The sequence below is a fragment of the Apis mellifera genome, linkage group LG1, assembly GCF_003254395.2.
Source record: "Apis mellifera strain DH4 linkage group LG1, Amel_HAv3.1, whole genome shotgun sequence".
Classification (NCBI taxonomy): Eukaryota; Metazoa; Arthropoda; class Insecta; order Hymenoptera; family Apidae; genus Apis; species Apis mellifera.
This window is the reverse complement of record NC_037638.1, coordinates 20,757,452-20,782,962: the sequence shown is the minus strand read 5'-3', so window position 1 is coordinate 20,782,962 and position 25,511 is coordinate 20,757,452. Positions and strand designations below refer to the sequence as shown.

The 25,511-nt window shown below is 39.0% G+C and overlaps 1 protein-coding gene and 1 long non-coding RNA gene across 9 annotated transcripts in view; one reads left to right on the top strand and one right to left on the bottom strand.

The window, feature by feature from the left end:
- LOC724195 (B-cell receptor CD22) overlaps nucleotides 1-25,511 on the top strand; it is a 309,575-nt gene that overhangs the window by 224,249 nt on the left and 59,815 nt on the right. For all 8 annotated transcript variants that reach the window (XM_016915573.2, XM_016915560.2, XM_006571402.3 and 5 more), the window contains 3 exons: nucleotides 1,466-1,588; nucleotides 11,024-11,167; nucleotides 15,526-15,798. In XM_016915573.2, the coding sequence (XP_016771062.1) occupies nucleotides 1,466-1,588; nucleotides 11,024-11,167; nucleotides 15,526-15,798 (540 nt within the window). The remainder of the gene's footprint in view (nucleotides 1-1,465; nucleotides 1,589-11,023; nucleotides 11,168-15,525; nucleotides 15,799-25,511) is intronic.
- Nucleotides 1,523-25,496, bottom strand: LOC107965369. Its single transcript, XR_001705244.2, has 3 exons — nucleotides 24,894-25,496; nucleotides 24,752-24,794; nucleotides 1,523-1,634 (listed from the first exon to the last, which is right to left on the bottom strand). It is a non-coding gene; the product is annotated as an uncharacterized LOC107965369 (long non-coding RNA).

Sequence of the window (25,511 nt, the reverse complement as noted above, 5' to 3'; positions counted from 1 at the left end):
GAGCAGGGAGATGTAACGCGCGACCAAACACTCGGACGGCGCCACGGAAGCTTTGATTTCACGCGAGAAGGCGCCAGCAACCCCCTCCCTCCCCCGCCCCACGAATTGAACCATCGTCATCCATCTGACCAAGCGTCCAGAGAATCGGAGGAAGGAAAAAATAGAGAGGTGGATTTTAACGAGCACGCGCGTGGATCGTAAAATCTTCGCTGTCCTATGCTGTTCGTTAATTACTCGCGGCCCCGAAACGCTCGCTGGCTCGCTTTGCTCGCTCGTTCGAACGCTTTCGATTCCATCACGCGCGTTACACGCTGTGCTTTAAACACGCGTACAGTGCGCGTCCCGATTCTGTCACCTAGATTCGAGGTCGGACGTTAATGACGCGGAAGGAACGCTAGTAGCGCGGCAGGAACGCGGCCCACAAAGAGGGGGCGTGTAAGGGTGGCTCGTTCGTCAGAGGCGCAGTTCCGTTTTGCCGATTAGTAGGCTTCATGTCCATGGCGGTGGGGGGAGGGGATGGCGGCTCCTCGTTTCCTCCTCGTTTCGGTTATTACGGCGCGGCGCGATTTTTCCTCTCCGATATTTCCATTTTTATCTACCGAGCTTTTTGTCGTCCTTTGTCGCTCTTTGTCGCCGCTCCTCCCTCCCCCGATTTCAACCGTCGTATCAGAGGGAAGGGGGAGGTATTGTTCACAGGGATAATTGGGAATTGAACGTGGAAAGATTTCGTTACAGGTGTGTGCGCGAAAATTATTCGTAATTCTTCTCTCTTTCTTTTTATAATATTCAATTCAGTTTGTATCGTATGGAATTTGTAATTTTTGAAAAATTTATCAACGAAAATTTCACGCGCAAATGAAAGATAAATAGGATCGTTAATTCGAAAGGGAAACGGTGATAAAAGTATTTTCCTCATATCAACAAGATCTTTGTAACTGTGGATCTTCCACCCCTAATCGACTTTTCTTCCCCATTCCTAGGTAAAAAGAGAATTTACTTTTATAGGGGGCACGTTTCAAATCTCGTTCCTTAAGCCTACGACCTAGCCCCCAACCTAGCCAGCTCCAACGCGAAATTTCGCGATACCTTATTATTATGCAATTTGCGTTAAGACGCCTAAGCTCTGGTCTTATCGAGAGTTCACCGCGCCATTTAATAAACAATGATAACGATCCCTGTCCACTATGTAAATACGGATATTTTAATAATGGAGATTTCCAACTAAATTTTTTTTTCTGACTCTCTGAAACTTTGCCAATTTTTAACTAAAACTAAAATTTTCTATTTGCAAATCTTCTCTTGCTCTTTTTTAATTGGAAAATTTTTGTAATTTTTTTACTCAGAAATATAAGGTTGAGATATTAAAAATCGGAGGAAAGATTATTATCTTCTAATGATGGATAGACGCGATCGACGCGCTGGATTATCGTGACTGACGGTGATAATTGCTTAATACCTGTTTCAGATACTCCATCGTTCGCGATAACGCGTTTACCTGGTTTTGGAATCCCGATCGTCGAGGGGATGTCCGTCAGCTTGAAATGCGAGGTGGACAGCAATCCGGCCAGCACGCCCATTTGGCAGCGTGGTAAGTGACAATAGCAGCGAAACCAAGAGTTTCGCGTTTCGTCTATCTGAAAAAAAAAAAAAAAGAAGTCAAAAAAAAATCGTCGAAAGAATTAAAAAATTTCCGCACGCGGAGAAAAAAAGAATGTAGATAAAAATGAAAAGATTAAATGCACTAATCAAGAAGAATATTTAAATTATCATTAGTAAAGAGATTTTCCTTACAAAAGAAAAAAACGTGCCTTGATACACGTTTCTTCTTTTTAATTTTAAATTTTCCATCGCTATCTCGAAACAAACAAAACCTCGAGCAGCAGAAAGCCGTCATATTTTCATCTTCTATATATATATATATATATATTTCAAGGGAGGATTATCTCTCTCCTACTCCTACGTCTCCTCCTCCCTCCCACCGAAGCATTTCCATTTGCTATTAACATCCAGGCTATTAGTCTCTTCGCAGTCATCAGCAAACAAAACGATAAATCGTATAATCACATTACTCTATACCACGGCGACCAGAGGAGGACTATCACGAGGTTGGGGTCGAGAGTCGGGACGATAAATAATCCCACCCCTATTCCACGCGAGCGAAATCCCCTCATCGCGGATAAGTATGCAAGGCAGATATTATCTTTCGCGGAGCGCGAACGCAACACGTTTTCCACCTTCTTTTATCCTCTCTCCCTTTCTCTTCCTCTCTAATCCAGCGCGTTGCGAAAGTTTCGTCAAAATGAAAAATTCTACGCTGCTTCTTCCTCGAGTCGGCGGGCTTCCCTTTCTTTCTCGCTCTTCAGCTGTTGCTTCTCCTCCTCCTCCTCCTCCTCCTCTTTTCTTCTCTCTCTCTTTCTTCCTTCGTAGAAATCAATGGGAGTCCATTGAGATTTCGCTTTCCAAGCGTTCCACCGACTTATTCCCGATAATTGGAAATCTCCTTGTACGAACGTCGAACGTCGTTCGCTCGTTCGAATTCGTTCGTCGCGTTTTTTTCACTCCGACGTAATCGATAGCTCGATGGGTGAAGTGGTCGGCTCCCTTCCGCGGGAAACGAAGCTTCGAAAAAGAGAAGAAAGAAGGAATGAAAAAAATAGGAGGGAGGGAAAATAGAGAAAAAGGGATAGAACGGGAAAGAAAAATAAGGGGAAAGCTTTTTCCGATGCGGCGATACCTTTGCTACTTTGTTATTTTTGTTTCGAGCGAGCATAGAATTATGAGTATGGAATAATTCGTGGATAAAGGAGCGAAAGAGGGATCGGGATTGGATTTTCGAAAGAAGATCGAAAAGGGGATTGGGAAATGGAAAAGTTCGTCTCTTCCCTTAAATTCCGATTTGTCTCGTGAAAAAAAAAAGAAGAAAAAAGAGAGAAAAAAAGGACGGGAAAGAACAAGGAATTACTCCTGGCCGACTGGATTCATTAACAACCCCTTGTTCTTTGTCAAAGCCGGCCGACGGTGGGCTGGCCCACGACTCGATAAATATTTAAAGCCTCCGATAATTCCCCCTTTAGTCTACCTCCTCTCTGGGACACTCTGTCTCCCTTTTAGCACCGTGGTCGGCTCTTTGAGTTTCTTCGCCGATCCTTCAATTTCGATACCTGCACCGATGTAACAACATTTTAACCTGGGCGAGGTAAAAGTAAAGCTTCTTGAACGATTTCAAATAAAACGGGGATAAAACGGGGATGGGTTGTTGGATCGAAGATGAAGCAGTTACTTTGTATGTAAGTAGATTGGCCCGTGTATCGAGTTTTTCGCCGGATCTCGCGATTCTCTCGCGCCATGAAAATACATGTATTGTAATCTTGAAAGACTTTGTAATGGTAATACATATATTCATATGTAGGACGGACGTAAATTATAATACAAAGAACGGGTCAAAATATATCTGCAAGGTATAAATATATATAAGATATTTACTCGTTGCTAATAAAAAAAAAACTAATAGAAAACAAAAAAAAAAGGAAGAAATATCTGTAATACAATACCCATCGAATAAAACTAAATTTTTGTTCAAATAAATACGTAAATACATTCAATAATTTTTTTCTACCTTACTGAATATTGAATATTTATTTAAAAAAAAAATACGATCAGACGAATGAAAATATCATTGCTTTCGAAAAACTTCCCCTCTCAAACTTTGGCCAGAGTGATTCAAAATTAACAAAGGTAACCATCACGGAGTATTCCCATGTTCCGTATACGAAAGCATGGTCCAAAGAGTTAACCCAAATTCGGCATTATGTATCCTCATGACGGTACGCCTGTTCCAGTCCAGTACGAAACGTATGTAGGTGCGGGCCAGCTTTACGTAACGGCCACGGTGCGAGTCGTTACGCGTTCCACCATGGGAATTAACGTTTGTTTTAATGGACGTACTTTTCGCCTCGACCTTGTTACACACCACCCCTGACGGATTCGTTCCGGGGATGTGATGCACGAGCTTAAGGCTCTGCCACAACACTGTTCGTGATAACGTATTGACTGCATAATTTACAAGTTGATTGCTAGATTCTGTAATAGGTGATCATTTCACCTGTGAACGATATTTATTCGATTCTCCTTTCTCCTTTTTTTATCTTCGATAATCTTGCACGAGAAGAAAAAATAAAAGAAAGATGAAGAATAAGAGAGGATTGGAGGATTTAATGGATGGACGATTCCAAGTACGAGTTGCGGGAATACGGTACTTTGGTGAATTTTAAAGATGGATTTCATCGTAAAATATCAACTTGAACCTTCTTTGCCGCAGTTTCTTTCCACCCTCGTCATGTTACATTCAGCACTAGCGTGCATTCGTTCTCGTTAAACTGATCCCTTTAACGTAATTAGAATCCCTGTACAACTACCGGTTAAATTAAATACGCTTCTTTGAAATTATCCGAAGAAAGAAGAAACTTTGCGTGAATACGAAATCTTGGCAAATTCAAAATTTTATCGCTCCACGTTTCTTTCAATCTTTTCTTATTTTTCTCCCCGAAAGATACTCGTGCCATCGAGATCCCCGAATATCGATCAATATTCTACGCATCGAATCTGTTACGAGGTAATACCTCGATACTCTATTTCACTTCATAGAGTTTGGTTTGCGCGTGACTGCCAGCCAGCAGGAGCTTTTTCCTCTGAAATCCTTTATCCAATTGGAAATCACGAAAAGGATTTACAGACCAAGTTGGAGGATCGGTAACGACTGTTGCTTTTTGCCACGGGATCGGTAGCGCAAATAAAAGTTCGTGGTATAATTTCCTTTATTCGTCGTCAATCAGAGAGAAACTTTGATCACGAAGGAGGAGAAGGAAGAGGAAGAAAACCGAAGCGGGATTTTCGAGGGACCACTTTCTTGATTAGAGTGGTTTAAGCCTGGTGAAACATTCGGTTTAAACGTGAATCAAGTTTTTTTCTTTTTTTTACGACTCCTTTTTATAGAATTCGCAGCTCTTCTTCCAAAGTATCCATCCTCCTAGAGTTCGACGAACGATCGAACGGATGTTTGATCTCCCCCGGGGAAATAATACACGCGTGGAGGATGTTCAAACATTTTTTCGTGATTGTTGAAAACGATGCACGCGGCGAGAAGCGAGTTTCGAGAGTCAGATCGTTCCGTACGGTTCACCTGTTCCGTTTGTTTCCATCCATGGTTTTTCTATTATAAATCTCGATTCGATATTTCGAATTAAATTTCGTCGTTGAATGGGTGTGACGAACACCCATGTTTGCCAATCTCTTATGATTGTATTCGTTAAATCAATTCTGATATATAATAATACGTGCGCGCGCGATGATTTTGAATCGTTAATGTAGATATAATCTCGTCCGATTTATAAATTTCGTCGAAAATGTCGCGTTAAATGGAATACTGAATTATGGGTTATGGAAGACACGTAAAATGAAGAGGAAACGTATTCAGAAACGCAAATCGGATTTTTAAAATTCTAAAAACAGAATGGCAGAGAGTGCGAAATGACTTTATCAAAAAATCATTCGACCGTATTCATCTGAAAGAAGGATACGATCGAATAAAATTCTTTCAATACGGACAAATAGACTTAAACTTTTCGAGGATGATTTATTTCGTTGCTTAATTAAAATTCAAAAAAAATATACGTGACGGGGAAAAAGTTTGTTCTACTTTTTGAAACATTTCTTTTTTTTTCTTATTAGAAATAAATTAGGAATAAATTTAAACCTTTATAATTCTCGAAGAAAAACAGACAAAAATCTTCCAAAGATCTTCGAAATTCCTCAAATTCAAATCTACTCTCTTTCAAGCAAAAGAACTCTCCGTTTAAAACTCAATTATTTCCCGATGCTGCTACGTTTCTGAATACTGTCTGGAATGAATTTAAAAAAAAAAATAATCAAAAAATATCAAATAAATCGAATTCACGTGAGAAAGTGAGAATGACGTTTCACCTTCATCGGGAAGAATCCCGTTTTGGAAGGGCGACGAAATTTATCAAGGGATCTACCAGTTAATCGTACAAGCCTCGTTAGTTCCGTTATTGAGTTACACAAAATGCTGAGAGCAGCTGCACCCGTCACTTTCTGCCAGACCAGCGGTGAGAGTGATAAGAAACATGATGAACGACCCGAACTACTGGCGAACGGTTGACGCGAATTATTGTACACCGGTATCCGAAACGGAAGAATTCGCGAAATCGTAATAAATTGCGCGCGAAAATTATCTCTTATCTGGGTCGTTTTCATCGTATCGACGAGCGAGATTCCCCCTGTTTAATCCTCGAAATTCCACTCGACGAGTATAATACATTTTATAACGGATCTCGATCCTTTATCGTTTTGTTTTTCGAAAATGAATTCGCGAGAGAACATTCGTTCATCGAGAATTATTAATTGGCATTATCGGCTCGACGAGGAAAGAAATCGGGGAGAATTGTCCGCAAGCAGATACGATTTCGACAGCGTCGCGAGACTATATATATAACACGTTATATCCCATTAAATTATTCAATTATTTCTGCCTCTCGTTTCTAACGTGCCGGAATTCCTGCCTGCTGTGTACGAAACGACGGGGAAGGGAAGCAAAAGCTTAATCCCTATTCACAGCCTCGATCGAGTGATTTCGAATAAATCCTTCCATCGTTCCGCGAAATCCGCTGCAATTAAAATACTTTAATATCCTTTGGAGCACGTACCCGCCTCGGGCGATGCCTCCTTCCAAACCACCGCCACATCATCATCCTTTCCCCCCACAGCTCATCTTGCTTTTAGCCTCTCGTTTCAACTCTCCTCCCCCCCCCCTCGCCGATCCCAATTTCTTTTCGGCACGGGGCGGCTCTCTTATTAAACGATCCAGATGCCCGGAAGGTATCGAGAAAGCACGTTCGCTTTCCTTCAAACACCTCTTTATCACTTTACCCCGTTCAAACTCGGCCAAGATATTTTCACCATTCGTCTTCGTGCGATATATATCATACCCGGTTCAACTGCACTTTTTCCACCGTGTAATATTGCACCGTGTACAACACCCATCGGTTCGACTACCTCCTCCTCTTCGATAGTTCTTCTCGAGAATGGGCTTTTTTTCTTCCTCTTCTTTAATCCCTTGTTTCTCTCCAAGGGTATAAATCCAACGATAAGTCGCGCGATATGAAGAGTAACGATTTCAATGTTATATCTATGCACTTTTTTTATGTAATTTGTTATTAAAATCCATGCAATTTTCTTAAACGATTCCTCCAATTCGCACGCAACTGCAGTCCTTAATCGCATCCCTTTCCTTCGGGCTAAGGCCAATTTTCCGACCACTCACTATCCACTTCAATTTCTATGTGCCCCTCATCTTGGATTCAATTTATCGATAAATATCTATAATCCGCGTTATCCAGCCGCGAGTCGAGCCCGTTCACGAAATTTCGCCGGGACGATAGAATAGCCGTTCCTGGTTCGTGCTTGGAATAATCAGAGAATCGTGCCGTCACCAGTTTTCCGATGTTAAAAATTTATCGATCGGTGAAAAAGGAGAAGGAGGCTGGCTCCTTTCCGTTCGATCGATACGATCGATGTGTAATGATCGGTTAGTAAAGTAGGGCGGTTAAGGGTGTGAGGATATTTTAAATGAAAAGAAGGATAAATTTATCACGGCCCCGTCGAACGATTTATCACGACGATACATTCTACAGCTACGGACGTTCCGGAAAACGTACGAGGGCGTCAGCTGCGGGAAACCGCTTCGGGGGAAGTAGATCCCCATCCGATCATTGTTCATACGAAGCTAGAATATAATGCGATGCCAACCAGCCAGTCAAATATATATATATATATACGAGTTATACATAACCTCATTTTGGTTTTTTCTTTCCATTGCGAACGATTCTTTTTCGAAGAAAGTTACGTCTGTAATGAATGAAAATATTAGAACGATGTTATAAATATTTTAAATATCATATTTGATTGAATTAAATGAAATTGTTTTTCAAGAGTATGAACGTGATGATATTGCATCAACTTTTGCAAGTATTTAATATCCAAGTACGATTAATAGATTTTCTAAAAATGCATTTTTAGCGATTTGAAAGTCGAACGATAAGTCGTCTATTCTTTTTTTTTTTTTTTTTAACAAAGCAGTAGTTAGCTTTTAGCAGGGTATTTACGTTCTCCAAGTTTTTCGGCCGGCTAACTAACTGTGCTCGAAACAGTAAAGCCGAGTAACACTTTTCTCTCTCTTTTTTTCATTTTTTTTTTTTTTTTTTTTTTTTTTAGGAATAATTGCGCCCGGGTAAAGGAACGAGTAAACCTCGCGTAAACTCGTCTCCGCAGCAACGTTTCCTTCTCTCTTGCGATTGCTCTTTTACGTTTTATTCAGGGACCGGGAGAAAAAAATGCAATCTGCGTTTTGCTTCCTCTCCCCGACTAATAGCCAGCCGTTCGAGCTTAGAGGAATATCTCCGTTCCGTGAAACGTGCCAAGTAGAATTATTCACAGGTGTTCGTGAAAAATCTTATTCTCCCTTTATTTCACTTAACCCCATTCCGTTCTTATTTCGTACTTCGCTTTATTCAAACCTTGCCGATCTTATTCTTTTTTCCTCTCATCTCAAAAGATCTCCAAGAATCCTTCTCAGAATGCAAATCGAATAAATTCGAACCTTAACTTCCGTTCCATCCTCGCCAAGAGAGGATGCTTGCTTCGCATCATCGATGTAATCCGCGCTAAAACTACCAACTTCCAAGTAACTAACTCTCCCCAACTCTCCCAGCAGCCACGTACCCCCGAAATTAGCAACTAACGCGCGCCGATCGCTTTCCACGCGATGTTGCGCTAAATGCTCTCCAACCCCTCGACACATCCCACATCCTGACCCTTCTTCTCTCCACGGCTCAATTTCGAGCACGGTCCGTTTGTTTCCGGGCCAAATAGCCGGAATCCCGCATAACCGTGGCTGGATATGTCGTGGTGCTCGGGCCAAGTCACGGGCCACTCTTATTTCATACGGAATACCGCATCTTGCCATCCCTCCTCTACCTATACATATACATATATATACTATCCCGTTAACACAATCGAACATGTTTTGGCAGCGGCACGAGTTCGCTGTGTTTAGCAAAGAGACGACAGTCGGTGGACGATCCTATATATATCATATATATATACATCGCAGTTCCAACCTTCTCTTCCTCCTCCCTTAATACGTATAAAAGTTTTCGGAACAAAACTTCATCGCGAGAGTAGCATACACGCGGGAATGTTTTTCCTTTTTTTTTTTCCTTGTGCTTCTCCAACTTCTCTCTTCTTTCTCCGTTAACTATTTCTCCCTCCCCTCTCATGTGCTCCTGCGTTTGGTTGCACGTTGTTACACATTCAGAGCCCGTGAATCCGACAGCTGCGTCGAATTCTGTCTCTCGTTAAAAAAAAGAAAGAAAAGGAAAGGAGAAATGCCTATGGCGGGATCAAAGTTTTTCCGAAAAACGACTTGGCGGCGAAATGGATCTTTCTTTCGGTTTCAACTTGGTTCGAGCTTCGATTTTTCTTTCTTTCTGTTTGTTTCTTGGTTGGTTGAACAGAGGTGTATTCGTGAAGGGATGGGGGAGAAGATAGGCAGAAGATCGCGTGCGCTAATTTGATTAACGAAAATACGATCGATAAGGGTTTTAAGTTCGGGCCGCACGAAAGAAGTAACGTCGAAAAGATTTATCACTGGTTTTAATTGAGATTATCGATAGGGGCGAGATTTAATTTATCCAAGTTTCGATGAATTTTCTCGACTATTTGTATTTTCTAACTTATGGTAAATTCAATTCGTTTATTTATCAACACAAAGGCATTGCGCCAAAGTTTAGTACGTTATAGTTAAAAATTCGTGTGACCGCCTTTAATCCTGACCTAATTCAAGAGTAAATAAAACAGGATGTTATTAACTGAATAAAGATTTATGACACCTTCTCTCTCGCGTTTATCGTACGTCTTACTTTGAATTATTTATCTTCTACAACGTACTAAACCAGTCTCGAGTTATTATCGTCGTAAAAATTTTAACCAAAGTGAAATCGTGATATTTGAATAAAAACGTAACAAAAATCTTTCAACGTAAAATATTATCTCGAACGGTATATTCGTTCATTTATCGTCAATTTATTACAATACCCAGGTTTATTAATTTTCAATAACACTAGCAACGTGAAACAAGGTTTCTCACTTATCACACCTTGCATTTATTGCAATCAAAATTTCGCAAAATTCTCTATTGTATATCACGATTGTATATCAACCACCAAATTTACCCAAAATTATCTTTTTTTTACCCCAATTTAATTCTCGAAAAATTTATCCTACGTAAAAAAAAAATTACACAAAATAACCGAATATATATTCCACGATAGCTAAACCAACAAGCTTTCTCCTTCACTACGCGTGCAAAATTTCATAAAAATTCTCTACTTACTGTTCACGATCTTTGAACCAAGCACCAAAATTACGCACAGTCATCTTTTCATCCCCAACTTAACCCTCGACAAAATTTTTCCACGAACAAAACTTTTTCGTCCAGAATTAAATCGTAAAAAAAAAAAGTTCCCCAAATAAAAAAAAATTACCACAAGATTACCGAATATATTCCACACATATATATATATACCAAAACAAGCGTTTCTCGCCACCACGACTCGCAACGCAACAAAATTTCACCAAGTTCCCCACCAGATCCCGTGTACCAAGTATCAAAATTACACGAGCTTACCTACCCCCTGCGACTTAACCCTCGACAACAACGCGCCTCCCTCCCGCCTTTCCTATCCCCGCGTTTCGAAACGTTGCGTAATCCCCCGCGTACAGAGATTTTTCGAAGAACAATAACGAGGCCAGCGTTGGCGTCGCGCCAACCCTCGACCGCGTAATTCCAACGACGCCGGCCGGTTAATCGGTAACCGGCGCGATTCTGCGCGAGGGATGCGCGCCATTTTCACCGAGTTAATCCACAACCTCTTCGTTTGCGTTTCAGACAATGGACCGCCCGTCGAGCAGAGCGACGACGGATGGCTCAACTTCACAAAAATCAGCCGCGCCGAGAGCGGCTGGTACAAATGTTACACCAGGCACATGCTCGGCATATTCACCAGCATCGGTTATTTTCTCAACGTGCGCTGTGAGTATATAGTTTCTTTTTCTTTTATACACGATCATCGATTCGTTATTCGTATCGAAAGTGATTTGGAAAAAGAGAGAAATTTAGAAATTGATGCAACGAGGATGGATTTGGTAGGGTTCGAATCGAGAATTCGATATATTCCAACAGCTTTGTTAACAATCGGAGATTACGAGGATCTTGATATTTTAATCGATCGAAATGAAGAATCAGAAACTTTTAAGATTAGTTTGCCACGGAATGAGAGGATAAATCAATATAGTGAATATATTATATGAAAAAGAAAGTTTTAACGTTATTGAAACTTTAGAAATTGATTTCGGGATAAGGATTACTATTTTAGAAAATTCAGATTTCGCTCGATTGGAAATTTAATTTATATTTCGATCTATTAAAAAATTTGAAATTGGAGACAAAGGAAAAGAGGAAAAAGATTAATCGAAATCGGAGAATCGAAAAAAATATTGAACTTTTGAAAAGTGTATCCTTTGTCTCGCTTACCAAAATATCAAAATAAATCTTAATTAAAAAATTTCATACATATATATGTATTAAAAATTGCAAAATAAAAAATATTCGCAAAAATATTCAATTACAAATCAAAAAATAAAAAGTCTCTTGATGAACTGGCTATCTTTTTTTTTTTTTTAACTCGCAACGTGTTCCTCGCAAATTAGATTACAAAAACACAAGCTTTCGGATTACTCATTCAATATTGAATAAAATCGCTAAAAGTCGCGCTAAAAATCTATCGATGTTCATGAACTGATCGACCGAACAAATGGATTTATTGAGCGGGGTATGAAACGACCATCCCCGTTTCGTGTATAACAATGAAAATATTGAAAATAGAATAAGTAGAGCAGCTGTACGGGCCGATAAGGGATACAGTAATATTAGAAATTAATGGAAATCGTGGGCCACGTTGCACGGGTGTTCGAGTTATGAGAGATCGATTGAACCCGAGAATTTCGTTTCACCGAATCCTCGGAATCGCGATATATTTGCATCACGATCCAACATTTATGTTATTAAACACGTATGGTAAAAACGATTGGAAATTGCTTCAAAATTTCATAGGATAAAAATTCCATTTTTCCACTTCACGCGTATCGTTCAATTCTGACGAGATAATTTATCATGATACGATCTTCTTTCGATGAAACCGAGATTCACGTTTCATCGGCTTGTTGATCCAGATCCGTAGACGACAGAAAACGAACGTTTGAACGAAGTTAATAAAACTTGAAAAATAGGGATATTTGGTTTGTCAAAGGGAATATATATATATTTTTTTTTTTTTTTTTTTAGAAAAAATGCGTTAAAAATCGATGGACGTTTTATAAAGGTGATCACTGTCTCTTGAAATACGATATAGACCAACAAAAGAAGAGACCAATAATATCCAGTAATAATAGGAAACGAATGTTCGAAACAAAATTAATAGAAAATACAGATATTTAGATTGTCAAAGGGAATATTTTTTGTAGAAAAAGCGCGCTTTTGAAAATTTGACGGATGTTCAAATTTTCATCGATACAAAACTGTCTTTTAAAATATGATATAGAGCAACGAAAGTGCAGTATTTTCAACATGGTGGACATCCATATATCTTCTTCTTTTTTTTATTATTCTTTTTTTTTTCAAGATATTCCAATATACTTTAACATATTGAATACAGATTTGATATATTAAAATTTATTTATTTCGCATATTCAAAAAACCAACGAACATGGCATAAAAGATGCAAAAAAAAAAAATTTCAATCTTTCCATATGAATATAAAAATAAACACGCTCGCGAAGAAAGTATCTTAGAAAGATATTATATAAAAACAGACTCTTCGCTTTATCATGTCCATAAAACAATAAACATCTCCGTCTAAACGATATTTCATCTAATTAAATAAATCGAGAAAACAAGGATTTTCGTTCGAACGAAAAACTCGTGGATCGAAAAGAATATTGTCTCTGGTCGAGAGGGGTCGAGACATCCCCGCTAATTCGGAATGCAAGAGGGGTTGGTGTTCCTCGCAGCCGATAACCGGAAACCACAGTCATTTGTCAAGTACGGAAACCGCCGAGCCAACCGGAAATTATCCGTGCCCTGTCGTGAAAATTTGCAAATTTCCTACCCAGCCCGGGACCCCATAGGTCCTTCCATCTTGCCATTATAACCAGAGAGAACAGAGCAGTGGGAGGAGGATGGAAAGGCTCCCCCCTTTCGAACCTTCGAGAGTTTCCTCCTTTTCCTCCTCCACCTCCTCTTCAACGCCGGCTTCCGTTCGCACCGGCGGGATCCTGGATACGGGTTTCCGAGCACCTAATCTCTACGCAGTTTAGATGGCTCGAGAGCACCTATAAACCAACCATCCCTCCCACCCCTAAGTAAGGAATTATCGATTACAGAGGCACCGCGTCCTATTCGAATCTCCTGCCCGGATTACTTATCCACGGATAACGTCTACGAGGGTTTTAAACGGGCGCGCACCAATTTCGTGCAATCGTAGATAACGCGCGTTTTCAAAGGAAAAGGAGAAGGGAAATGAATTTTTGGAATTGGTTCCAAGAAAGAAAGAAAAAAGAAAAAGATACCATGAACGGTTGTTGGGGATGAAAGTTTGTCGTTTCTTTGCGAATTAAATAAATAATTGCTGTACGAGTGATCGATCTTGTGTATCGATAATCGTGCAGCATTTAAAAAATTCTTTTCTATAAAATTCTCGAGGGAAAAATTTTGATAAATTCGTTTGTAATTTTGAAAAGTATCTATTCGCTTGAAACTTTTCGAGTTCGATCGCGAGGTTCTAGATCTGTGGGAAAGTTGATATCATTGTAGAAGTTGCATCCGCCACCGGAAACGTGGGACCGAAAAAGAGGAGGTCAATAGAAGGGAGGGCGAAATATCTGGCAAAGTTGGTCGGTTAGTTAGTAGTTTGGTTGACCGATCGGTTAACAATCAATCGTGAAACGGCCGAGTCAAATGCAATCGGATTTCGTACAATCAACATCCAAAGTACTTAAGAGAACTCGTCAGATTAATGATCAATTAAGTCGAACTTTCGTAACTGGCCGCTCGTTAAACGAAGACATTAAAGGATAGTTTGATTTCGGAAAACTCGTTACAATACTCCTTTGATTCCTGGATTCCAATAGACTCCAATTCGAATCTCTTACGATGTGTATCTACGTACAAATACATAAAAATTCGAAAATGGAACAAACATCGACACGGGTCAACGTGATATTTTTTTCAACGGAACGGACGACGAATTGGCCGAGATCATGACGCGTGGATCCTGTTCCTACGTAACGAAAATTGCCCGTATCAAGGATCAAAAGATCACGCATCACTCGGAATTTCCGGTGATAGATCGAATTCATAGGTAACGAGAATCGCCATTAAAAAAAGAGAGAAGTTTCGATGCGCGTGCATTCGCAGAACTAACGAAGAAAAAGTGAAAACTCTCTCTCCCTCCCCTCTTTTTTTTATCTCTTTATCTCTCTTCCTGCCCCACTGTCGTCCGTGTTGTTTGTTATAGCGTCAGCGATTGTGTTTGCTGTAAAATTCCGAACAAACTACAAGACAAACGAGGTATAGCCAGCGCGGCGGCCAGGGGAGGGGTGTAAAAGCCTCCTATCGTCGCATCCACCACTTTGATCCCTTTGTTTTGTTATAGGATGAGCCGGAGGATCAGCTTGCTAACTCAAAGGACTGCTCTCTTTCTCCTATCCCCATCCCCCGTTCCTTCTTTCCTCTCTCCTCCACCTTTTCTACGCCTCTCACCTTCTCTATGCCTCTCCTTCTCCAACACCACCTATCGACACTCTAATTCTCCTCTCCCCTCCGTCCAGAGGAGATATCCTCGGCCACGACATCGCCAACCCCTCCACCCTCGTAATTGTGGACATAACGTTAGCTCGAGAACAAACGATCAGAGATATATGTATAATTCCGCAGGATATGGAATTGGAAAAGAATATCGCGGTCCACGCCTCTGTGAAAAAAGAGATTTTTTTTTCTCCCCAACGGTTACGCCGCTCCCATCTTCGAACTTTATCCCCGGTACGTGCGCGCAATCGTTGATGCGAGACCACCTCCGTTGTTATCGACGACAACGACCATCGAAATCATTTTAAGATATCCTTGAATACGAATGCGCGTGGATTGGAAAGATTGAAATTTGTAATTGCTTTTTCGTATCACGGAGAGAAATTATATATTAATCCTGCGAAGATTTCAATCGATTTAAACATTCGAAGAATAGATTTATTCTTATGTGATAAATTTTGATATTTCGTTCCCTCGTGTCATTTTTCACGGTAGCCGACCGTTTCACCGTTTAAATCACCGTTTAGACGATCCAGACATGGAAACGGAAGCGGAAGCGTTGAACGGCGAGGCAACCGATTCCCGGAAGATGGAAGTTCAAATCGGGGGTGCGGTGACCCTGGAGTGCGACGGTGGTTGTTGGGGACACGGTCCTGGAATGGATCCAGTTGGTGGTCCCGGTCCACTGGCTTTGAGTCGAGTCGTTTACCAGGAAGCCGGCGAATATCGATGCGTCGCGCCCGACAGGAAAATGCAAGACACCTGGCGCGCCCAATTGCCGTATCACATCAAGATCACCGGTAAGATTTCTCCACTTTACTTTCTTTACTTTCTGTTCCAATTTTAAAAAATAACACTTTCCTCCGATGATATTCTTACGTCTGTGATACGATGCATTTTTACTTTATTATTTATTCAAATAGGAATAAGATCGATCAATCTTTTATTCAATTCAAATCGATTCTTAAGAATTAACTTTTCATTCTGGAATGGAAGAAGTTTTTTTTTTTTTGATCGATAAGTGATCAGCTTAAATCTGAAACAATATATTCGTGGCCTCCGTATTATCGAATAAATTTCTTACTTTTCTCTCGCGAATAATTTATCAATTTTATTGTATACGAATGCCGAGGAAGATCGATTATGCTTCGAGTTTCATTTGAATGGAATGAATTTCGAACGATCTTGAACGAAACGAAAGCATCGATAATCGATAAGAGAATAAGGGGAGGGAGGGGAGATTAATTTACCGTGAGGCTAATTCAAAGCTTATCGTCATTAGTCATTATCATGAGGTTAACCCTCTTTCGTACCGTCTCAAAGGAATTATCCAATTTTCTTCAATAATTGCTCGCGTGCACCCCTCGACGACCACCTAATTGCGAGACTTATGAACGCACTTTAGATAAATTACGTTTGATTCCCGCCAGGCTACATTAAACTATTACTTTCCGCTCGTCGACCGCTTCCACTCGAAATATCTTCTTTCGAAATAATCGTTTACATATTTTCCGAGATCTCTCCCGCAAATTTGGCAGAAAAACTCGAGCCTTCCTTTTTTATTCCAACGTGTAAATAGCCATTAGACTGAAATTGTTCTAAATTGTTCGTATTCGTCAAGTTCTTTTTTCTCTTTCTTTCTTTCTTTCTCTCTTTTTTCGTAGATACGCGTTACATATTTCTTGTATATTTTAGAGCAACCGTACATGCGAGTGGAAAAAGCGAGGACGAAGAATTAAAATTTTCTGTCGCGGTTTCACTCTCTTTTTTCTTTCTTTCTTTCTTTCTTTATTTCCATTTTTGTAACGTTATTATCGTCTTTCGTGATGCTGCCACCGGTTTTTTTTTTTTTTCATTTCTCTCTCCCAGACAATGTATCACGTGTAACGTCGGGGAAAACGTGCTCCTTTCTCCGGTGTACAATGTGCGGCGAGTTTGTTGTTCCGTGAAATGCGTGAAATCAGACGAATTTTTTCGGTCGGAGGACAGTTATAGCTTTTTTTTTTTCGAGAAAATCTATCGACGCGAGCTCGTTAAATATCTCGTCGTCCGTGGGTCAGATTGTCCACGAGAGAAAAATTAATCAAAGCGAATGTGGAATGAGTTCGGAAATGGGCGAAAACGAAATTGAACGTGCAACGATGGATCGTTATTGTTGATGATCGTCAAATGGAATTATCTTGTTTCTATCGCGATCCTATCGTTCCTAATTTTACTCCAAGTATTACGATAAACACTTGGAGTAAATCTGATCAACTCGAGAATTTAAATTAAAGAAGCGTTTAAAGAAACGCTCGATGATTTGAAGAAAAACGATTTAGAAAAAAATCGCCGAAAATTTAAAAATCTCGAATCCAAAAAATTAATCGAACGAATTATTCGAACAATTCGAGAACCATCCAACGATTTAAAAATCTTTCTAAGCGAATTTTGAATAAATCCAGAGATCAATGCTCTGACCGTTTTCACGTGAGTGCTCACATTTCCCTGATATCTTTCTCGAGGGTGGAAGGATATTCGACTTCTCCAAGGATCGACAAGCAAAAGGGGGCGGAATGGAAAAGTCGAGTCAAGGGTAACAGCAAGGGTCTTCGTCGCCGTGGGACTTCTGTTTGATCTTCGAAACACGCGTGTCTTTGTGTCCGTGTGTGTAGAAACGTGCACGGAGAATGTGCACGTTACACGGAGGAGGACCCGTTTCCCCTTGACGGAGGGTGCGGAAAACAAGTTTATGACGCGGAATGGGAATTGGTGCGTCGTAAAGCCTGCTCCATACGCACCAGATCTTATCGGAATCATCCTGCCCTATTTTCAGAAACTAAATCTCTCCTTGATCATTCATTGGAAATTAAATAGTGATTTCAGCTTCGTCGTTCTACTAATAGAAACAGTTTACTTATCTTAATTTTCGTTTCAGTGAAATCTGTCAGAATCCTTTACGCGAGTGATCTATGTCACATCTTCTATTTCCTTATTTATTAGAAACTGTATGAAATCATCTCGAATTGTTATTTCACCCGATTGAGAAAAATCGTCGAAGAGTAAATATTTCAAGAATAATCGATTCTCTAAAAAGAAATCAATTTGCAAATTAAAAGTAACAAAAGTAACAAAGTGTAAAAAGTAAACGAGAATTAATTCTTTTTCTTCGCTTCCCCTTTACACGCCTTTCCTTCGTTTAATTTATCCCCAAGCTCGAAACGCGTAACTTTTTACGATCATCATAAACAAGACACGTATATATAAGATATATAAGCAATACCTATCCTCCCAACCCTATGAAAACGTCGATGCTGTAATAACGTGTAGCAGCGTAAACAGGCAAATTACGATTCAAGCGTCGTACACGGTCGAAGAGCACGATAATCCAGCCTTAATAAGGGTGTGTTTCTCGCGACTTGTTGTCCGGATAGGTGGAAAGCCGCGAACGAAAACGAGTCACGGGGATTACAAGAGAGGAGATATCCCGGGCGGATATCCGGGCGAAAAGGCAGCAAACTTTGAGAAACGTTTAACTTCTCCGCCACTTTCTTCGAGCGCTAGCCAAAGTAGTTTGAAACGGAAACCGATCGTTTGTCCCGACAGATTACGAAGGGGTCAACGTCCGGGAAGGAAAAGCGGCGTACGAGATTTAGAAGCTGTGATTCGTGGCTAAATCGCACGTTAATGGAATTGACTATTATAATAAGTTTGTGTGCACAGGGTTTGAGCGGCGATCCCTCCAGGAGGAGAGCATTGAAACCAGAGGCTTTTGGTAATGGATACTTTCCTCTCCTCAAATATTAACCATCGAATGTACATATGTATTAGCTAGTTAATGAGATACTTAACAGCGGATGATGATTTTGATTTTCTGCCGCGAGAAAAATTTTCCCTTCCGTCATTTCAGATGTTTCTTAACTTCGAAACGATATGGTTTTCGAGAAGTTTTTTAATATATTCGAAATAATTATTATTCCTGTAAAATTTGAAATTTTAAGCTAAATTCCAAACGGCGAATCCCTAATTTTTTATTTTATTCTATTTTTCAACAATATTTCGTTTAATTTAAATTTTCGGAAGGAATTTAATACGTAATTTCGAAACGATTCAATTTTCACATTCTACGCGCGTGTTCCTCATTAGCTTTTAAAATAGTCAAATTTTAATTTTAATATTCTCCATCTCAAAGGGAATCTCGCTCTCCACCTCTACGTTGCTTACATACTGATGATAAATTCTTCTATCGAAGCCGCAATCGTTGGCCTCTTCTCATTCTCTACGGCCTTGCGGAAGCCTTTGCTAGCTATCCGGCCCGAGGCAATCGCTGAAGCAATCTCGACTTTCTTATTGATTGCAGTTCAGGCAACTCGTGCGTGTAAGGGGCTCAGCCAGTCGAACGGTATCCTCCTCGGATTTTAAAATCGTTTCCCTGGATTGAACAAGGGGACGCCACGAAAATCATTCCATCGTGAATTGTCTCGATTTCTCTGTTTCCTTTTCCCCTCCATCCCCCTTGTTACGAATCGAGAGAAATAGCTGAGCCAACTATTTTAATTCCTTCTATAAATTATCCATTTTAAGCGTCCGTGATATCGGAGAATTCTCTATCCTCCTAAAATACGGGATGAAAATAATATTATGGATCGTGGAAAATTTTAAATCCTTATTTCCACGAGTGTACAACAGTTATTCTCTGACAAGATTCCTCGACCGATCCCATCCTTTTTTGTGTCAAAATCTTTAAACTTTGTACGTCGTTCGGTAAACTTTATGAAAAGTGATTGAAAATTAATGATTAGTCGTCGAACGACAAGATGCATTGCCACGATTTATAAAAAAATATCCTTCTATTTTTCCATTCCTCTTCCTTTTTTTTTTTTTTTTCCATAAATTCCATAGATTCACGCTACGAATATGCCGCTCGTATATGCTCGTGGATCCCAAGATTCACTTCTATAAATATCCAAGTCAATATTTCTCGTCGGTGTTCGACATATTTCTCGAGGCTCGCGGTTCTTGACTTTTCTCGTTCGGGTTACTCGCCCGTGGAAAATCGCGTTTTCCTTTCTCTCGGTCAAAAAATGTAGCGAACGCGTTTTCCCAAATTCGTTACACAATATTCCCCTGAAAAATTTTCACACGGATCGTTCGATCGAACGTTTCGAGGGGGAACGCTCGAGAAAATATTCGAGGATGCGAAGGAAAAAAAAAGTGGAACGGACGAGGAAAAGTTTCCTGTTGGACCGAATTGTGGCCGCAATAAAACTACATTATGCTCGTTTCTCGGTTCTTACACCAGTCCGCTCTTTCTCTACGACACGTTCGCGATAATTTCCCCGCGAAAATTGCAAACTGCTGTTAACACACATTTTCGCAATTTTATTGTGACCGTGGTCGTTTATCATTAGCCCCGGGCCGAGGGTTTCGGGATTAAAATCTTTTTTAAAAAAAAAAAAAAGGGAGAGGAGAAGGAAAGAATGAAAAGAAAACGGCAGAGGAAAAGAATTGGGATAGAGAGTGGCAGGGGATTATAACGAAACGTTTTCGTCGCGAGTAACGAAAGATTAAACAACCTGTTGTTAATTAACGTTCTCGTGAAATTTGCAGTTGAACGCTTTTCAGAGAATAATTCGGGGAAAATTAGTAACCCGTTCGTTGATTAAATCAAGTTAGACACTTGCCGATTTACGGAAGCTCGTTTCGTACCGTGAAATGAAACTCGAAAAGGATGCCGTTTCCGAAAACGATTTGGGATCGCGGAAACTTGGAATTTTATTCATACCGTGCAATTTCTTCCTCCCGAATTTCTATTATTTTTAATTAGAAGCGCACGATTTCCAAACACGTTTCGAGAAAAGGAAAATTTTTATAATTTTAAAGAAAGATTGTGAATACTTAACTAAACTAAACGTTGTCAATAGTTACATATTCGCGAATTTCTCTTTTTTTAGTAAAAACTATATCGGTTCCTTGTCTTTAAAATTAAAATAAAAAATTAATAGCGAATCTTTTCCTAATGAAACGAAAATTCGATATCAATAATTAAGAATAGTTTAAGAATTAATTAAACCAAATTTGAACGATGTCTAATAATTGAAATAAAATATTCGTCGAATATAAAATAATATAATTTGGATGACATCGCGACATATTTGAGTTTATTCTCCCTCGAGTTGAAATTAGTTAGTCTTGCTGTTATAACATTTCCACCTAAAATTATCACTGTTTATATTAACTCTCTATGGTCACTCGAATTAGTTAAGCTAAATGATATTTCTCACCACTTTTGCGAGAGAAACATCTTTGTTCGTTTCGTGATTATTTTCAATTTAATTTTTTTTTTTTATTAAAGCTGATTTCCTGACAAAATGATCTCCATGTTCGCAAAAAAAACTTAAACGTTTATAATTAATTTATAATTTATAATCCTCACGTTTATCACTGTCGAAAGATTAAAAAAAAAAAATAAAACTTTAGACTTGATCGAAAAATAATTCACAGAAATTAATTTAATCCATTTTCCAAATATTTATAAACTTAATTTTTGCTTTTCAATTCGGTTTCTATTGTGTACTTTGGATAGATATACCATTTAATCAATAAAATTTCATTCCCCATATTTTTAGAATTTAATTTTCTCTCCCGAAGCTGAATAAATGAAATGAAAAAATTAAATTTTCTAACAAAATTTTCTGAACTGGATTTTTTTTTTAATTAATTAAAATGTCGTAAATGCTACTATTGTATTCTTTCTTCGTTTGAAAAAATAATTCCACATTACTTAATGAGGAACGATATCCTGTAGTAAAAAAAAATCTTCAAAAATTGAAAATCCAGAGAAAATCACGAACGGATTATTATTTTAATCATATTGAAACCATTCCAACTATTTCTCGCACGAAGAAAAAAAGATTATAACTAGATTGTTTAGTGCAGCAACCTTATTTCTTTGGTTATATACGGCTCGTTAAGCGTTCGTTAAATGTTCACGGTGCGCCGAGCTAAGGCGCACTCCGTTTTTCATCTCTTTTTCACCAGGTCGCAAGCTTATTTAAGCGCCGCGACGAGAACTTGTATAATAACAAGTTAAAGTACCATACACCACTCCGTAAGTGGCTTTTACCAAGGATTATCTTGCTTCACCTGGATCCTGTCAGGTTACCGCTGAAACACAAACACCGGTCTTGGATACCTCGCCCCCTTGGTTCCAATGGTTCCCGTGTGTACTTTGCAATTTCGCATTGCACTCGCGATTTCGTGAAAATATTCCGTAATATTTTTTTCACTTCGTTTATCATCTAAAAGAAAAAATTGTCTTAAATATATTTTTATCGTTTTTTGCAACTTTCGTTCAATATTCAATGTTGTTGTGCATACTCGATATCGATCGCTTAAAAAAAAAAAAAGAAAAAAAAATTGAATACATTTCTCCGAACAAGAACAAAGATTCCCTTTAAATATCCTTTCTCATCCAATTATAACTTTTATTTTACTCGGAAAAAATCAGAATTATATTCGTATGCACTCGTAAAAACACCGGGAAGATTATTCGCTAAGCCCTTTCCATATTCGATGTGTTCCCTGTAATAATGCCTCCCGTTATCTCGATTCGAATTTAAATTTAAATCGCACGAACAGTTTCTACCGAGTTCAGATACCTATCTAAAATTGTTACTCTACCGATATCATCCCACTTCCATTTTCTTGCCAAATATGCAAACACCCGAATCTTAATTATCACGGAACAAAAAAGAAAAGAAAAGAAAAGAAAGAAAAAAAAGAATGGTCGAGTAACATCAATTAAAATTTCTAATTAACCATCCACCCGGTAGTTCAAAGGTATTTTCCACCTCAAACACATTTCTTGTAATAAACGACAATCGTAAGGGGGTTAATTTTCTCCGCCCCAAGCAACCTCCCCCTTCCCCTCCTCCTTCCGTAACTGCGGTTGATAAAGCGCGGCAGAGGCGGCGGTACTGATACCACGATTTCATATTTGCATGGTTAATAAAAGGTACGGTCGAATCAACGAGTCATTTACAAGGGAAACGTATCAGAGTGGCTAGGAACAAAGGGCTGATTATGGGATCAAAGCGCAGGAAGGAAGGAGGGAAGGAAGGCCCGGTGAAAAGGTCCTCACGCCCCATCCCCCTCGTCTCGTCTCGTTTCGGCTCGTCTCGTCGACGGCAATAGCTCACGGCGCGTTGTAAATTTTTCAACGAGTCCAAGTTTCAGTTGCCCGCCATCCACTTTTTACCCTCCGCGCGGAAATTAACCACCAGCCTCCTTTTGTGGCCTGTTTCGCGGCTCGTGCAACGCGCTCGCGCGCGATATGATTAAAAGAAGCTGAATCTCGCGGCTCCTTCGCCTCCGCGAGTCCCTCCGAGTTACTCTTTATTCGTCGATTCGAAGCTATGGACCGTTGAATGGAAATCACAGACGTTTTCGTTTTCGTGGAATTCGTTGATAAAGAGAGAATAAATCTAGGAAATTCACGCGGCCCGTCGAATAAAACGAATCGGATCCTTTGGCGAGAGACTTAAGGAAATTTAGAGGTTAATGAAATTTTATGCCCTTTTTTTCTTCCCCGAGAAGTTTAATTGCGAGGAAAAAACGATTGGTTTCGGATGATAGCGCGTTTTCAATTAAAGCTCTATAAAATAGAATTCCTACTTTTAGGAATTCTATCCAGTGATACGAATTGAAAATGATTTATTATATTTCCGATTGCATTCGAAATTGATATGATTGAATTTTGATAATTTCTTTAGAAAGAAATTCGCGTCATATGATATCTTCGGAAATTATATTTAAAATTAATTTATTTTCTAAATTGTTAAAAAGAATATGTACGAAAAACAGTACGATTGAATATCTACGTATTATGTGCTCGAGCCGTATAATAATTCACGCATTTGATAATAATGAACAGTTAGAATGCTTCTTACGGTATTATAATTGAACGCGCAAAGGTGACATGCTCGAAGTGACGCGATTCCGGTGGTTGCTGATGGAATTCCGCTTTCACGTACACATCTGCCACATACTCTATAGAAACCGTCACGAAGCCTCTGAACAATTTTCCCCACGGCAATCTCAGGCTTCTCGTCGATTGTTATAGCAAGTTTCCTTACAATGTTTCGCGCGAACGATTGCACTTACGACAACGTCGAATGCATGCCAAGGATTGAGAAAATTTCACGCAATTGTTACAGGAATGAAACCGATAGAACGAAAGAGAGATAAATGTTTCTAATTAGTAAATGTTTCTAAAAATCTCGTAGAATAAGACTTGAAATCGAATAAATATCCATTTTAAAAAATACTGCGCAATACCGAAATTAATAGAGAATATGACATCATTCACGACGAAAATATAGGTTAATTTAGATTAGGTTAGGTTAATTTAGAAAAGATTAATTTTGTCAAAATTTTTTGATAAAAATTGAATTGTTAATAGTTAATTGACTAATATAACAATGCTTTCGAATTAATTTAACCAAAAAAAAAATGAATTCTTATGTCTTAATATCAAATTTTCATTTTCTTAATATCGATATTCATGTCTTTATTCGTGATATTAAAATTTATAACATGCAAATATAAACTTAATTTAATAAGTGAACGATATTTCAATAAGGCAATCAAACACAGAAATTCAAATATTCTGTGTATACGATTGGAAATTTAATCAAAATTGTACGTGAAATGCACATGAAATTATGCAAATGATTTTGAGAATAAATTTAAAAATAATCAACTTGTACTTACCTACAGCAATAAATATACGTCGAGAGGCTACCGTACAAAACTTCTGGAACAAACAAAAATAGTAAAACACGTGTAAACACAAAATAACGTACAAAAACTCACAAAAATATATATGACGCATAACGTGCAAAAATCTACGTACTAATGTCCGAAAAGATATGCGCAGAATCGCAGGCGCAGAATCTCAAATATGGCCGACATCTTCTACGAACGAATATGCGTAATTTCGCGACGTAATTTTCGCCTTGCAGTAATATATGCAATCACACGCGAAATCATACGATATAATAAATGCGAATTACGAAATACGCAATAATTCATAGTTAAACACGTACTATAATTCGTTCTTAACATACACACGAGGTCACGCACTGGTGACTAATCTTGATCATCACTGGACATACGTAGATGCATGTAGAAAAACATTAGGAACCCACGCGTATATGCCAACAGACAACGTAAAATCAACATTAGCATACGATATTAATCTACGTCTAAAATATATTCGCAACCACCCACATCAAACTCGCGAATGCACACGACCGTTAAATCACGTTCCAGATTCTCGAGCGATTAAACAAAAAGACGCGTACTAATCGAGAGTCACGACGAGACTGAGCGTGAGAACGAACGGTCGCGTTACAATACAAACCGTAAAGTCCTCCAAATTTACTAGGAAATTTTCCTTGTATATGTTATTATATATGTTATTAAATGTTATGGAACGTGAAATTTTTTCACTGAATGTGGATTTAATTAC